This window comes from Panthera pardus, unplaced genomic scaffold (assembly GCF_024362965.1).
Source record: "Panthera pardus isolate Hobbes unplaced genomic scaffold, ASM2436296v1 HiC_scaffold_3, whole genome shotgun sequence".
In the NCBI taxonomy this organism is placed as follows: domain Eukaryota; kingdom Metazoa; phylum Chordata; class Mammalia; order Carnivora; family Felidae; genus Panthera; species Panthera pardus.
In genome coordinates, this window is record NW_026526876.1 from 1,924,010 (window position 1) to 1,937,474 (window position 13,465).

The following is a 13,465-nucleotide window of genomic DNA, read 5'->3' on the forward strand; positions in this document are numbered from 1 at the left end:
AACCGCTATGGCAGGGCAGAGTTGACTGCCTGTAACACCAGTGTCTGAAATCTCTGGGTATGTTAGGTTGACTTTGTGGGGCGCTGAGGCTGTGGATGCCCAGCGTGGGTTGGGACCAGCCACGCGTGTGGCCCTGGGTGGTTGCCACCTACCCCCTCCCTCTGCTCGTCAGTTTCCCCATCTGTACATAGCGTGCAAAGCTGTCTGATCTGGGGATGCAGCACCCCAGCAGGTGACCACACTGGGTGCTTGGGGCTGGGGGAGGGGCTCCCAGGACCCCTCACGTGCGGGGACCCCGACCCACCTGGGTCTCCTTGTCCGTGGAGTGCGGAGCCTGCATCCTCCTTGGAGTACCCGCTTCTTCTCTCTCCCGACCTGGGACCCACGGCGAGCCACCCAGGGGTCCACCAAAGGTCCCGCGGGTCATGTGGGGGGCACTCAGCTGTCGTCGGGGGGGCTGGGCTGGCCCGTTGGCTACCTGCTCCGAGTGGCGCCTCTGCAGAGGGGCTGAGCGCCCCCTCACCTCAAAGTACTCGTCTGACACAGAAGAGGAGGCCGCCGAGGGCCGCCGGGGGCCAGGGCCGGGGCCAGAGCTGCCTGAGAGGCTGTCCTGGTCACTGAGGGTCACATAGTCATCATCATCTTCCTCCTCATCCCCATCTAGCCCATTGGGGATCACCGCTCCGTGGCCGTCAGGGTCATCCTGGGTCACAGACACCTGCCGCTGGAGTGGGGCATGGCCTGGGCCCGGTGTCCTGGGCGGCTCATGGTCTGTCCCATTCTGGGGCGTCTCCTCCCCTGGGGCCTCCAGGGCCCAGTCCACACCATCGCCGCCGTGCTGGGCAAGCAGCTCTGCCACAGGGACTGTCCGGGGCTTGGGCACGGGGGGCTGTGGCTCAGGGTCCCCCTGGGGAAGGCCGTTCTTAGCGTTCTCAGCTGGGACCCTGTCCTCGGGGGCACCGGGCCCGGGGGTGGGGCCACAGTCCTGGCTTTGCCTCCACAGCTGGGTGCCAGCTTGGGAAGTGTCTCGGATCTTGATGCGGTTCATCTGGCTGGGCTGGGGGTTCCAGATGTTGGGGTCAATGATATTGATGTAGCCCAGGATGTCACTGCCGGGCTCCGGGTCCGGCTCCACCCACGTGGGCAGGTACTCGAACATGTTGGCCCGCTCCAGGTTGAGCAGCCCAGGGTGGATAGGCGGGGGCGCCTCGGCGAGGTCTCCCGGCCGCTCGGCCAGCGCCGCGCCCCGCAGCCCCGGGGGCTTCTTCCCCTCCTGCTTCTCAGAGGAGGTCTTGGCGATCTCGTCGGCACTCTTGGCCTTGACCAGCGCGTACTTGGGGTTGACGAGCTTCTTGGCTACCGTGCCCGAGGGCACCAGTGGTACCATGGAGGGCAGCACGATGGGCTCCGGCTCCGGCTCCTTCTCCATGGGGACGCCCTTGAGGCTGACACCGTGGGACATGAGGTACAGCTCCTGGAACTGCCGGTCAAACATCTCCACCACCTGGCCAGACAGCACGGAGATCACGTTGCGGTCTGTCCTCGCGGCCGACCACGTGAAGCTGCAACACAGGGGGAGGGGGCAGCCCGGTCAGGCACGTGGGGGCCTGCCCCCCTCCCTCCAGCCTGGGGCCCCCCACCGTGCACCCACAGGCCGGTGTTCATCAGACTGTGGCCACGGGGCCCCGGATGGAACCAAGAAGCGAGCAGGGGCAGGGAACGGCACAAGCCTCGGGGTCAGACCTGAGTCTGGGACAAGTCGCTTACACCGAGGCCGCTCCCACCTGTGTAAAACAGCACAGCGTGGGGCTCCTCTTGGGGGTTAGGGCCCCCTGTAAGGCCGCTCACAGAATGCCCAGAACATCCCTGCTGTCATCCCGTGCACATGGCAGGTGCTATCGCCCGTGACTTTGCCGCCAAGCCCAGCGTGGCTGTGGGCAGCCCCCGCCCTGTGCCCCCTGCTCGGTGGGGCTTGCAGAGCTGGGCCACAGCCATCCTCATCATGGCCCATCCTCGAAGGCGGCTCTAGGAGTGACCGCCCTGTGCGCCTGGCCCACACCCATCTCTAGGCTGGTGACACCTTAGGCTGGAACAACAGTCTTAAAGACAAAAGCCCTCCCCAGCCCGTTTCCGGAGACAGGCGGGCGGCGTGAGGGCGTGCCCCAGCCCCGCTCACACCTCAGCAGTTTGGGGACCAGTGAACCGGAATAACCAGGGTGTCATAAGGCAGGATTAAGGGCAGAAACCATCTGGGAACCGGAGCCACCTCTGTCCCCAGCCCCCAGAAAGCTGGAGAGTCACCTGTAGGAGCCGCAGATGGCCCGGTCTCCATCCACGAACATGAACTTCTGGGCCAGGGCACCCTTGAACTTGGTGGCCGACCGTGTGAAGAACTCTGTTCCCCCGCTGCTCCGCACCCTGAGATTCTGTGTTGGGGCGACAGGAGGCAGAATTACATGTGATCAGAGCACTGACCACACTGGCAGGGTGTGCGGGGGACAGGGGCTCGGATGGGGAAGGATGGGGCAGTGAGGCCTGGAGAAAGGGGGTGCTGTACGTGGGGACCACAGGGTCTAGACCAAGGTGGCGAGTGCAGCGATATGAAGGTAGAAAGTGGGGGGGGGGGTGACAGTGACAAAGGGGATGGGGCAGGGTGGTCTGGGTGTGACCCGAAGGCTGTCCACAGGGCAGCCCTGGGCAGGAGAAGACCTGCGTGGCCAGGCCAGCTTGGGAAAAGCCGGTGCAGGTGGCGGGAGGCTATTGCAGGGTCTTGAGCAGGAGGGGCGTGCAGACACAATTTAGAAAAGTCCTCTGGCGGCTGTGCAGCTGGGGATGGGGGGGCCTGCTCTCGGGGAACCTGGGGATTGCACGCGGGCAAGTCTGTGGCCTTCCCAGGGTGAGTGAGCGGCCCTGTGGCTCCAAGCAAGCTAGAAGGGCCCCGAGAGACCATGGGAAGGGAAGGGAAGACCCAGAGGGAGCAGACCCGGGGCCACCACTGCCTCCCGTCAGAGCCAGGTCGCTCCTGCCTTTCTCTGGACTCTCTGACCACCTGAGGCCTCCCTGGTGCGCAGTCTGTGGGGCCCTGTGGCACTCTCTTTCCACCAGGAGAGTTGGGGCACAGCAGACCCCAGGAAGGGCAAAGCGAGTGCGGCTGAGGCCCAGGAGTGGAGGGGACAGTTGAGGGGACCCCAAAGTAGAGCCTCAGGATGGGAAGGACACTTGTGCTCATCTGGTGCAGGTAATTCCCCAGAGTGTGTTAGAAACCCAGGCTCCCAGGTGCCCCCAGAGATGTGCCTCCGGAGGACTGGGGTCAGGCTGGGAATTTCATTGTTTTATCTATTTATTTTGAGAGACAGAGAGAGAGAGCACAAGTGGGGACGGGGCAGAGAGAGACAGGGAGAGAGAGAGAATCCCAAGCGGGCTCTGTACCACCGGTGCAGAGCTTGACGCGGGGCTCAAACTCATGAACCTCGAGATCACGCCCTGAGCCGAAGTCAGATGCTTCACTGACTGAGCCACCCAGGCACCCCGGGAATTTCATTTTTAACACAAGCCCCAGTGAATCTGACACCTGTCCGGGGCAGGAACCCCCTTGACAGCATCCTGATCGGTCTGCCTACGGGTCACTGTGACAGGAGTCACTCCCTCCAGAGGGCATCATACCTCTGTGGCTTCCCCGTCGCCCTCGCCCACTCACTGGCCCCCGCTTACTAACTGCCCACTCGTACACTCATTCCTCAACCCTGCCAAGCCCCCAGCCACACACGCAGAAAGGACTGTGACCAGGATGCCCCACTGGAGGTGAGGGAGGAGGCAGATGAGTTAGAGCCCCCAGTGTGGGGGGCCGGGACAGGCTCCAGGGAAAGCCTGCCATCAAAAGAGGGCGAGAGGATGAGTGGGGCAGGCAGGAAGAGGGTGCAGCATTCCAGACGTGGGAACACAAAGGCCTGGTAACAAAAGCAGCCTAAGACCCGAGAGGACGTCGCAGGAGGAGGGTGGGTGATGGAGCCTGTAGAACAGGCTCAGCCAGATGCCCATGCAAGACCCCACACCTGCTTAAGGGCCTGGCTCAGCCCTGTGGGCAGTAGGGAGCCATGGAAGGATTCAGAGCAGGAGTGACCGGGTTGGAGCTGCCCCTCAAGAACAGTTCTGGCACCCAACGGTGGGGCAGGGGGGGAGGGCGCATGAAGTGAATGAGAAGCAGGAAGTGGAGGACAGGGAGGGACGGCCTGAGTCAGGGCAGGGGCAGCAGAGAGAAGGGAGCGGGAGCCTGCCCTCCGCTCGGGCCCCCGGCCCAAGGGCGCTCCTGTGTCTGTTCCCTCTGTGATAGGTCTCAGACCCCTCTCCGCTGGGCAGCCCCAGGGCAGTACCCAGAGCTCATGGGGTGGGCATGGATGTCCACCTGGCTGTGGGCTGAATAATCGCTGGGTGTTGGGCCCAGCCCAGTAGGCAGATAAGCCTTTACTCCCAGGGCCGGCTCCCCTGCCCCCCAGGCTGCCTGTCTGTACACAGCCAGCTCAGCAGGAAGCTGGCCGTGACCCAGGACAATTAGTGCTCGTGACTTTGTACCCAACGCGGAGCATGCTCAGGGACCAGAAGTTGTAACAAAGATCCTGGAGGCGCTTCGAGGCCTTTTCCAGTCACCTGCGCCCGACCACAGCCTGGTTCTGTGGCTTCTGTGGGCTCCCGGCCCAGAGCTCTGCATGCTGGGCCACAGGCCTCTCCTCAGCCCGGAAGACCAGCCTCAATTCCCCCCTCACCGGTGTCTGCCCCCGCCCACCTCAAAGCATGGCCCCGTGAAGGGCCCAGGAGGTCACCACCTACATCTCAGAGTGACTCAACTCCAGGAGAGAGGCAGCCTTGGCTGTGCCAGATTCGCTGTGGGACTCTAAGTGGGTCTCTGGCCCTCTCTGGGCCTTAGTTTCCCTGTCTGCATGCTGCACGGATGGCCCCGACTCTCAGGCCCATCCAATCCCGGGGCTGTTTGTTCCCGGGTGGGTCCCGCCCCATGGGGCCTGGCCCAGATGAGGTAACGTCTCGGGAGTCAGGGCTCGGGTGAGCGCAGGGAGAGGATCCCACAAAGCTGCATTGTCTCCGAGCCCCGGGGCACCCCCAGCAGAGCACGGAGCAGGCAGGGTGGAGGGCACCCAGGCTGGCTCAAGAGGAGTGGCCGGGGCAAGCCCGTGGACCCTCTGGAACCTCAACTTGCTCGTGTGTCAAAGGGGCAGTGATGGGTCCCTGAGAGGACATCGGGGGGACGGCTGGGCAGCGTTTCATCCGCTCCAAGAGCAGCTCTTGCCCCAGCCACGTGTGGGGCACGGCGTGGGGGACACTAGGCTGGGGCAAACCTGTAGCGCCCTGCCTGTATCCCCCGCGGGGCCTCTTAAGCTCACAAAGATGCCACTTGACCCTGTACTGAGCTGGCCGTGGCCCACACGGGGGACAGTGGTAGGCAAAGGGGACCAGCCCAGTGCCCCTCCCCCCGGAGCTCTGGTCAAACATGGCTCCAGTCCTGGCACCAAACGGATGCCAGCTGGGCCTCCCTACACCTCAGTTTTCTCACCTGTGAAACGGGCCTACCCGCTCTTATGCTTCGGGGCTGCTGCGAAGACTGAAGGAAGCCACGGTGCACGTGGCTGAGGGCCAGCAAGGTGCCCGGCACTCGGTGGGGGCTCCACAATTTGAGGTGCCAAAGTAGGATGTGACACCACATGCAGTGTGCCCGGGATACGATCCGTTCTGCTCAAGGGGCAAGAGGGGACTGACACAGAGGACCAGAAAATATCTAGAGTGTCACAGGTCAGGCCCAGAGAGGCCAGGACTGTCGGCCGTGTGTGACTGCCAGGTGGGCTCAGGGAGGGGGAGTGACCGACCCATGGTCTCCCAGTAGGTGGAGTCCAGCCCCCAGCTGGACCATAGTGGCTCTCTGCAGGGACCTGCTAACATCTCCTGGGCCCGAGGAGAAGTGGGGAGGCCCGGAGACACATCCTGACCGGGTCTGGCCGGTGACAGCGAGATCGGGCCAACCGTGCAGACTGCAGGGGACAGAGCACCCGTGTCCCCATGCTGGGATGAACAACAAGAAGCTGAGATGAGCAGCACCCTCAGGGGTAGGGGATGGGGCAGGGCTGAGCCAGCCCAGCTCCAGGACCCTGATGTCTGAGGGGCCCCTGGCTCTTCCCCTACGGTGGGTTGCTCACTGCTGGTATTCCGGGCTAGGCGATTCCCTGTTGTGGGGACTGTCCTGTGCACGCTTAACAGTGTCCCTGGCTGCTACCTGCCAGGTTCCAAGAGTACCCTCCCAGTCACAACCGTTAAAAAAGTCTCCAAACATTGCCAAATATCCCAAGCCAGGCAAACCCCGCTTGGTTGAGAAGCATTGCCCCACACCCCGAGTCCGTTACAGACCCAGGCCAGGATCAGAGACGGCCGGACGGGAGGGGAGGGGCACCAGAAGGGGGCCAAGGCTGGCCCGGCCAGCGTGGAACCCAAGCCACAGGCTGAATCCTGTATCCTCATCAAGTGCCTTCCCACGGCCACGGTGGCTGGAGTTTTCTTGTTCATCAGAAATAGGTCCGGCCTTAGCCCAAGTAGCTGCTGGTTTTTCCAGTTTGGCCGCACAGAGCCGACTCGCTTTTCAGATCAGTCAGGCATCTCACAGCTCTGGTCCTGTCTCAGCTGTGAGGCTGGAGGCCCAGCCTGGCTCCCCCTGCCTCTGGGGCATCCCTCAGCCCTCAGTCTCACCCCAAATGTGACTGGGTCACCTGGCGTGGCTCATTCCCACACTCCCTGCTTGAGAGAGTCAGGGGCCAGCTGAGCCAGCAGGCTGGGGTGCTCGGGGATGGCCGGGACCCTCACACCCGGGAAGGTGCTGGTGCATGTCTTCCCACTTGACCTCAAAATCAAGAGCAAGAGAGGGGTTGGCCCACACAATCTGTTTGCAGAATGTGTTGTGTGAGCTCGAGGCTCAGGAGGCAGGAGGCTCGGGTGCAGGGTGGTGGGCTGCCTGGAGGTGAGGGTGTGAGGGCAGTCCCCAGCCGGAACACAGCTTGAAGGGGAAGGGAAAGGGAAAACGAGGCCCAGAAAGATTCAGTATCTCTGCCCAAGGTTACAGTGCAGGTGGCAGAGATGGGCGCAGGCCTGGCTCCTGGCGTTGCCCAGACTGGTGCCCGACACCCCCACAGTCACAAGGATGACCCCACCAGGGTCAGACCTGTATCCTGGGCCCGTAGGAGCTGAGGGCAGGTCGCTGCAGAGCTGGGCAGGGGTGGCGGGCAGCCGAGGGCGGGCCAGGGATTACCGGCAAAGGAAGTGCTCCTGAGACAGGTCCGGGCCCAGCTGGCCCGCGGGCAGGGAGGTAGGCCGAGCAGGCAGGCCCTCGACAAGGTGACACTTGGCCAGGGCTGGGCGCACAGGAGCCTCTGGCCACCTGCCCAGGCTGTGGAGCGGGCGGGCTCAACAGCAAGAATGAGGAGGTCAGGGTCACACGTTCTTTCCCAGGAAGGTACCTGACCCTCCGTTGGCACCCAGCTCCTGGGCCCATCACTCTGCAGAGCCTGCTAACATTCCCCAGAGCAGGGAGGTGGTGAGCAGGGCAGAATGTGCCAAGGACCCCTGGGGTGAGCTGCCCCTCCCATGCTTCGGGCTATGGCCTCATTTCAAGCTCAAGTGTTGGGGGGTTGGCCTCACACACACCCTCCCCCGCCTGGGGCCTGGGGTTTATAATTTCTTGTTATTGCCAACAGCCGCGTAACTCCCCTCAGCGCACAGAGCGCTTTTACAGCCATTGTCTCCTCTCATTTCATCCTCAAACAACCCTATGAGACATCATTACGGCCACGAGGCACCGGAGGCTCAGACAGGTGGAGCCACGTGCCCAAGGCCCACGCTGCCTTGGCACAGTGAGCCGTGCAGCCTTCTGGGTCACGTTCTCAGCCCAGTCCTGCCTCCCCCCCACCTCCTGGGAGCTCCGAACGCTCCGAGCAGACTCGCATCTGAGCCTCTGCTGCTGAGGAAAGGCACTAGACAGGGGGCTGGGCCTCGGAGCGGCCAATCCTGGGTTCAGATCCCGCCTGGCATGGACAAGCTTCTTCATCCTGCCCCAGGAGCATGCAGGCGCTGAGCAATGGGATGGGCGTCGGGTGTGCACTGGGCACGCGGCAAGGGTGCAGTGGGGATGGGCCCGGAGGTTCTCTGATCTGCTGCCCACAGGGCAGAGGCTTCTGTGGTCACCTTTCAAAAGACGCCTCTTACACGCTCTGGACCTCTCCAGCATGAGCTGTCTGCCCCGGGAGTCGACGCTCGGTGCTAATTACACGGCGGGCAGCGCGGTGGTGGGTGAGGGCGGGGCTTGGGGTCAGCCCGCCAGAGAGACCACATAAAAATGGCCCCACAGCCACAGACTCTCCGCCTGGAGAGCCCACAGCCACTTGAAAGGCCTCAGCGGGGATGGGTGGGCACAACTGACAGATACTGACAAATTACAGGCACAGGAGCCCAGCCCCTCACTGACCAGCCCAGCGTCGCCCCTTCTCCAGGGACTTTGCTCAGATCACAGGCCTGAAGCCCAGGGGATTCTGACCCGTCAAAAGCTGGGGCTCAGCCAGGAAGCCCCCACACCCCGTATGTTTAACCTAATGGGCAGCAAGTTAAACACCTGCACAGGTGCCTCCATTTCCCCATCCGTGAAATGGGAACAACTGCCCTATCCCATCGGGTCAGCATGCAGAATAAATAAAATAACCATGTGAAGTGTCTAGGATGGGGCCGACCCAAGTGAAATACTATGGAAGTGTCAGCTGTTGTCATGCGTACTGATCTGTACTCTCTGGGGAACGTGCTGCCCACCGTAGGTGCCAAATGACAGCTGGGTAGAAGGAGGGCTCCTCCTGCCCGCAAGCGAGGGATCAAGTGCAGGGTATCTGAGCGGAAGAGCCCAGCCCCCTGGCCCATCTGCCTCTCTTTGGGACCAGTGACACCCTAGAGCCCAGAGACAGGAAGTGATGTGCTCAAGGACACACAGCAAAGCAGTGTGAAGAACCCAGGTTCACCCCGATCCCTCCACCTCTGCTCCATGGTGACCTTCTCTAGAAAACCCTTTCTACTCTGCTCTCCCTCCTCAAGTTTATTTCAACTCTGCAGCCATCAAGGAAGCCTTGCCTGACCTCAACCCGAGGAAGCTGCCTCTGTCAGAGCCAGATCCACCGGTGGGTGGGTGTCACACAGAGAAAGATTCTGGCTTAAGCCCCCAAAAATAACTTCCTGGGAGTCACAGCTCTCCAGATAGGATGTAAGAAGCTGCTGGAGACCAGGTGGTGAGCACCCTGTCACTGGCAGTGTGCAAGCAAAGACAGGTAACCAGTGTGGCATGGGCTGCTTTGAAATAACATGTGATGTGGCACCTTGCGTGGGTTCCAGTGTCTGATCAACCCTTGATCAACATTTATCTTATCTCTGACTGTTGGAAGTAGTGTCCCGTCCCTCTGGGCATTCAGCCAGAGGTCAGGCGACCACTTGGCAGGAGGCTCTAGGGTCACTGAACTCTCTGTGCCAAGCACAGGACTCCATCCCTAGCAGGCAGGTGCTCCAAGTGTTTGTTGACCAACTGAATGACCGCTTGGTCATTCATGACCAGCCAAGCTCACCTTGAGGTGCCCCAGGTGCATGCGGGGCCCGCTCACACATGTGCAGGAAGTACTTGACATTGCTCTCGTCCACGATGATGTACACGGCCACCTTCCTCTTGAAGCCGGCCTCCAGCAGGTCCTTGAAGATGTCCACGTCAGTGAACATGTCCATGACCACGGCGATCACCTGCGAGCAGGAAGAGACCGGGGCTGTTGGGCAGCGCGGCGGTGGGGACAGGTGCCTCGGCAGGACACTCAGCCCTCCCGCGCCCACCACCCTCTCTGGGCGCCCCGCTCGCCCTGCCCCCCACGGCCTCGGGGCTGGGACTGGACTCTCTGGAGCAGCGGCAAATAGAGGAGAAGCACAGTCAACGTGCCCGCCGTTTCCGTAACACGAGACTGCAGAGAACAAAGCCTGTGTATCCTGGCCGGGGAGGCAGGTGCAGGGAAGACAGAACACCTTGGAGTCGGGGGCTGCAGCCTGAGGTTTGGAGCGTGTCAGGGCCAGTCCCCAGAGCAGCCTTCCTTGTGGGTGTCAGGGCTCAGCACGGGGGCGCCCTGTTTTGGTCCCTTCCTGGGCTGCATTCCCGAGCCAGAACAGCAGCCCACACCATCGCCCTCCGCCTGCCACCCTGGGACGCCGAGATGAACCCGATGTATCAACAGCCAGGAAGGCAGCATCTGGCACAGTTGTTCTTGGGGTCACCCGTGCAGCTCGGGGCTGCTGTGGACTTTGGCAGGCTTTCTGCTGCCACCTCTCCTACCTGGCTGGACAGAGTCCAAACCAGCACGTGTGACATCTGTCCTCACAATGGCTGACCTCAAGCCTCCTGGACCGGGCTCAGGGTGAGACCCCAAGACGTCAGAGTGCATCTACCCCAAGCCCTAGCCCGACGTGGGCAGTGACACGCTCCAGGCCGGACAGGCAGGGGCACTGGCCTGAGTCAAAGCACAAGGAAGGAAGGAGCAACAGGGAAAGGACAGGGTGGTTGGGATGAGCTCCCCTGTGTGGTCAGCAGACGCTCGGGCCTGGTGGGGCTCGGTGACCATCTTTGGCCTTCTCTCTCGTCCCCCGTCCGTCCCTGTCCCAGCAGGCACTAAGGGGGAGCCCATGAGAATCAGGGCCTGATGCTGACAACCAACACAGACATCCAGCCCCTCCAATCCTTCAAGGCTGGCACCACTGCCCTGTCCAGGGTCTGAGAACCTTCTGGAAAAGCCTTACACAGAGAGGCCAGGGACTCGGCCATACAATGAACCGGGAACAGTCAGGCTAGAACGTACCCAGGCCCGCTAGGGAGCCAAGTTCACCCCCACCCCCACCATGAGAGTGGCCTGCCCGGCTCCCCTCACTGGGATCCGCAGGCACAGGGTGAAGGAGAGGCAGCCTGGGACCTGCTGGGGATGAGTCTGCACACTCCGGTGAGCTCACCCAGCTGGTCCCTGCAGGCCCATTTGGGCTCCTCCCTGCCCTGCCCTGCCCCGGACTCGATCTGTGTGACCCTGAGCAAGACGCCTAGCTTCTTTGGGCCCAGCTTTCTCTTTGGCACAACGGGTGCAGTGGAGCTGTGGGCCCAGCCAGGGCGCCATGGTGGCTGAGGCCCAGGATTCACTCCGTTCTCTGGGGGACAGCCGCTCGCTGGCTCTGAGTCTCTGAGGGGCTGTTTCGGGTGGGGCAGAGGGAGTTTGTACGGACTACGCAGGGGCTATAGGGTAAGCAGGGAGGAGCCAGTCGAGGCAGACGTTGGTACCAGTTGAGGAGGCGCTTTCTGACCCGACGTTAGGCAAAGGGTATTGATAGAGAGTGAGTTCCCCGTCCCAGGCGATGTTTAAGGAAAGGCCAGAGATTGCTTGGCGAGGGGGTGGATGAGAGGGCAGATGAGACACGAGGGCAGCCGGGTGGGCTCACAACAGCCTTGGATCTCACCGGTGGAGCATGATGAGACCCTGAGGTGGCTGGGGTGGTGGCAGGGACTTCCTCGCCTGGGATCCCACAGCCCTAGAGCCAGCCCTGGGATCCCCTTGGATAAAGCCACCCCTGGAAAGGGCAGAGCCAACCCATTTCTCCTCCGAGGCAGCCATCACCCCTCGTTTCCTTGTCTCCCCCACCAGATCGATCAGGCCCGGTTCCAGGCCCTGCCTGCTGTGGCAGATGGGGACCTGCCCTGGGCCTGGGCTGGGGGACATGCCCCAGCAGGACCCACTCCACGTGTGTCCTTCCCCAGTCGCCCTCTAGCAGGTAGGGCGCTTGATCCAGGGATCATCTGCTGTTGGGCTGGACCTGTTGGGGCCAGCCCCCCATGGTGCATCCCTTCCACAGGGTCCCCGGGCTGAGCGCCAGCTCTCCCCAAACACTGGGTTCAGTGCCAGGGGGTGGTCAAAGGAGGGCTTGTAACAGGTGCCAGCTGACGCCGGGAGCAGGGAGGGGTGCTTGGTGCCCCCTAGGCCCTGGGATGATGCTGGGGGCGGGGGCTTGGTGCTCCCCACGGAGGCCCCCACAGCTTGCCCAGTCAGAACCAGAGGCTTCCTGGAGGCCCTTGACTTCTGCATGCAGATCCCCATTCTGTGCATGGAAGAGCAGGGGCCAGAGACTCGAGACCAGAACCCAGGTCTCTCGCCCCACCCAGCATGCCTTCTGCTTAAGAAAGTGAGAGCGGGTCCCAGGCCCTCACGCCGTGGGATGGTATAATGAGCCCCAATAACGGCTACCTCGTTCAATTCTCAAACATGCTGTGAGGCAGTGGTTGTTACTCCCGTTTTACAGATGAGGAAACTGAGGCACGGAGGGATTCACTCCCTTGCCTGATTATCTGTCTGGGTGGCTCAGCCTGCCCATAACACGGTGACCTCATCAAGGGCAGAGCCCCCCGTTCAGATCCCTCGTGGAGGGAGCCTGGCTTAAGGCGGGCCTCAGGGAGCTTCTGTCAACAGAGAATGTGACCAAGTGGCTTGGGCCGCAGCAATGAGGGAATCCAGGGACAAGCCACAGCTCCTCCCGGGCCCCGGGTTTCCGTATCTGCCACATGGGGGTGTCGGCCTGGCTCACTGCTGTGGTCTATCCAGCCCACAGTGTGGCTTGAGCGCAAAGCTGCTGGCCCCACCCAGAGGGCAACACCAGCCACCTCCTGCTGTCCCAGCTGAGACACACTCTGCAGAGGTCCTGGGCAAGGCCAGGGCCAAAGCCGGGGAGAAGATGGAGGGGGAGGCTGGAAGCTGGAGGTGACCCTGTGCCCTGCCCAGGTGCCCTGCCTGGCTTGTCTGGGCCAGCTGGAGCATCTCACGGTGCCCACCACTGCCCTGACTCCAGCTCTGCACCAGCGGCACGGGACTCCCCGCCTCCCTGGGTCGACACCCAGTCTGCAACTCCTGGCACCCCCAGAGCTGTTTCTCAGATTCCCTGTGGCCACAGGAACCACTCCTGGAGCAGAAGTGTGCTCACGGGACCGGTGGGTAGAGTAGGTCTGTGGAAGCGCCGGGGGAGGAAGGGCAGGAGTGAGACGGCTAGGGGGTTCTGCACGCAACTGGAAAACCCGGAAAACTGCGGACCGTGGGCCCAGGCTCCGCAGCAGCATCTCTCCCCAGGGGCCCCTGACCCAGCTGACCCCTCCCTAAAACCCCGGGCCTGGAGCCACACACACTATTCTCCTTGCTGGGCCACCTTCCTTTTCTCTTCCACACGGACGACTCCTATCCATGGTCAAACCCCAACTTAAATACCACTCCCAGCTCCTCTCTGCCATTTGAACGCAAATCGCTTGTGCACTTCTGGAAGTGCCACAGCAACCTGCTGAGTGGCAACCTGTCTTCTGAAGGCCTGGACTCTGAGACCCAAGTCAGAG

At 62.3% G+C, this 13,465-nt stretch overlaps 2 protein-coding genes across 3 annotated transcripts in view; one reads left to right on the plus strand and one right to left on the minus strand.

The window, feature by feature from the left end:
• The window catches only part of SLC5A10 (solute carrier family 5 member 10), a 58,193-nt gene that overhangs the window by 17,643 nt on the left and 27,085 nt on the right, over positions 1–13,465 (plus strand). The window lies entirely within an intron of this gene.
• Positions 1–13,465, minus strand: part of FAM83G (family with sequence similarity 83 member G) — a 28,362-nt gene that overhangs the window by 4,572 nt on the left and 10,325 nt on the right. The window contains 4 exon segments of the mRNA XM_019413304.2: positions 305–1,562; positions 2,302–2,426; positions 9,645–9,668; positions 9,670–9,813. Of these exon segments, the coding sequence (XP_019268849.2) occupies positions 305–1,562; positions 2,302–2,426; positions 9,645–9,668; positions 9,670–9,813 (1,551 nt within the window).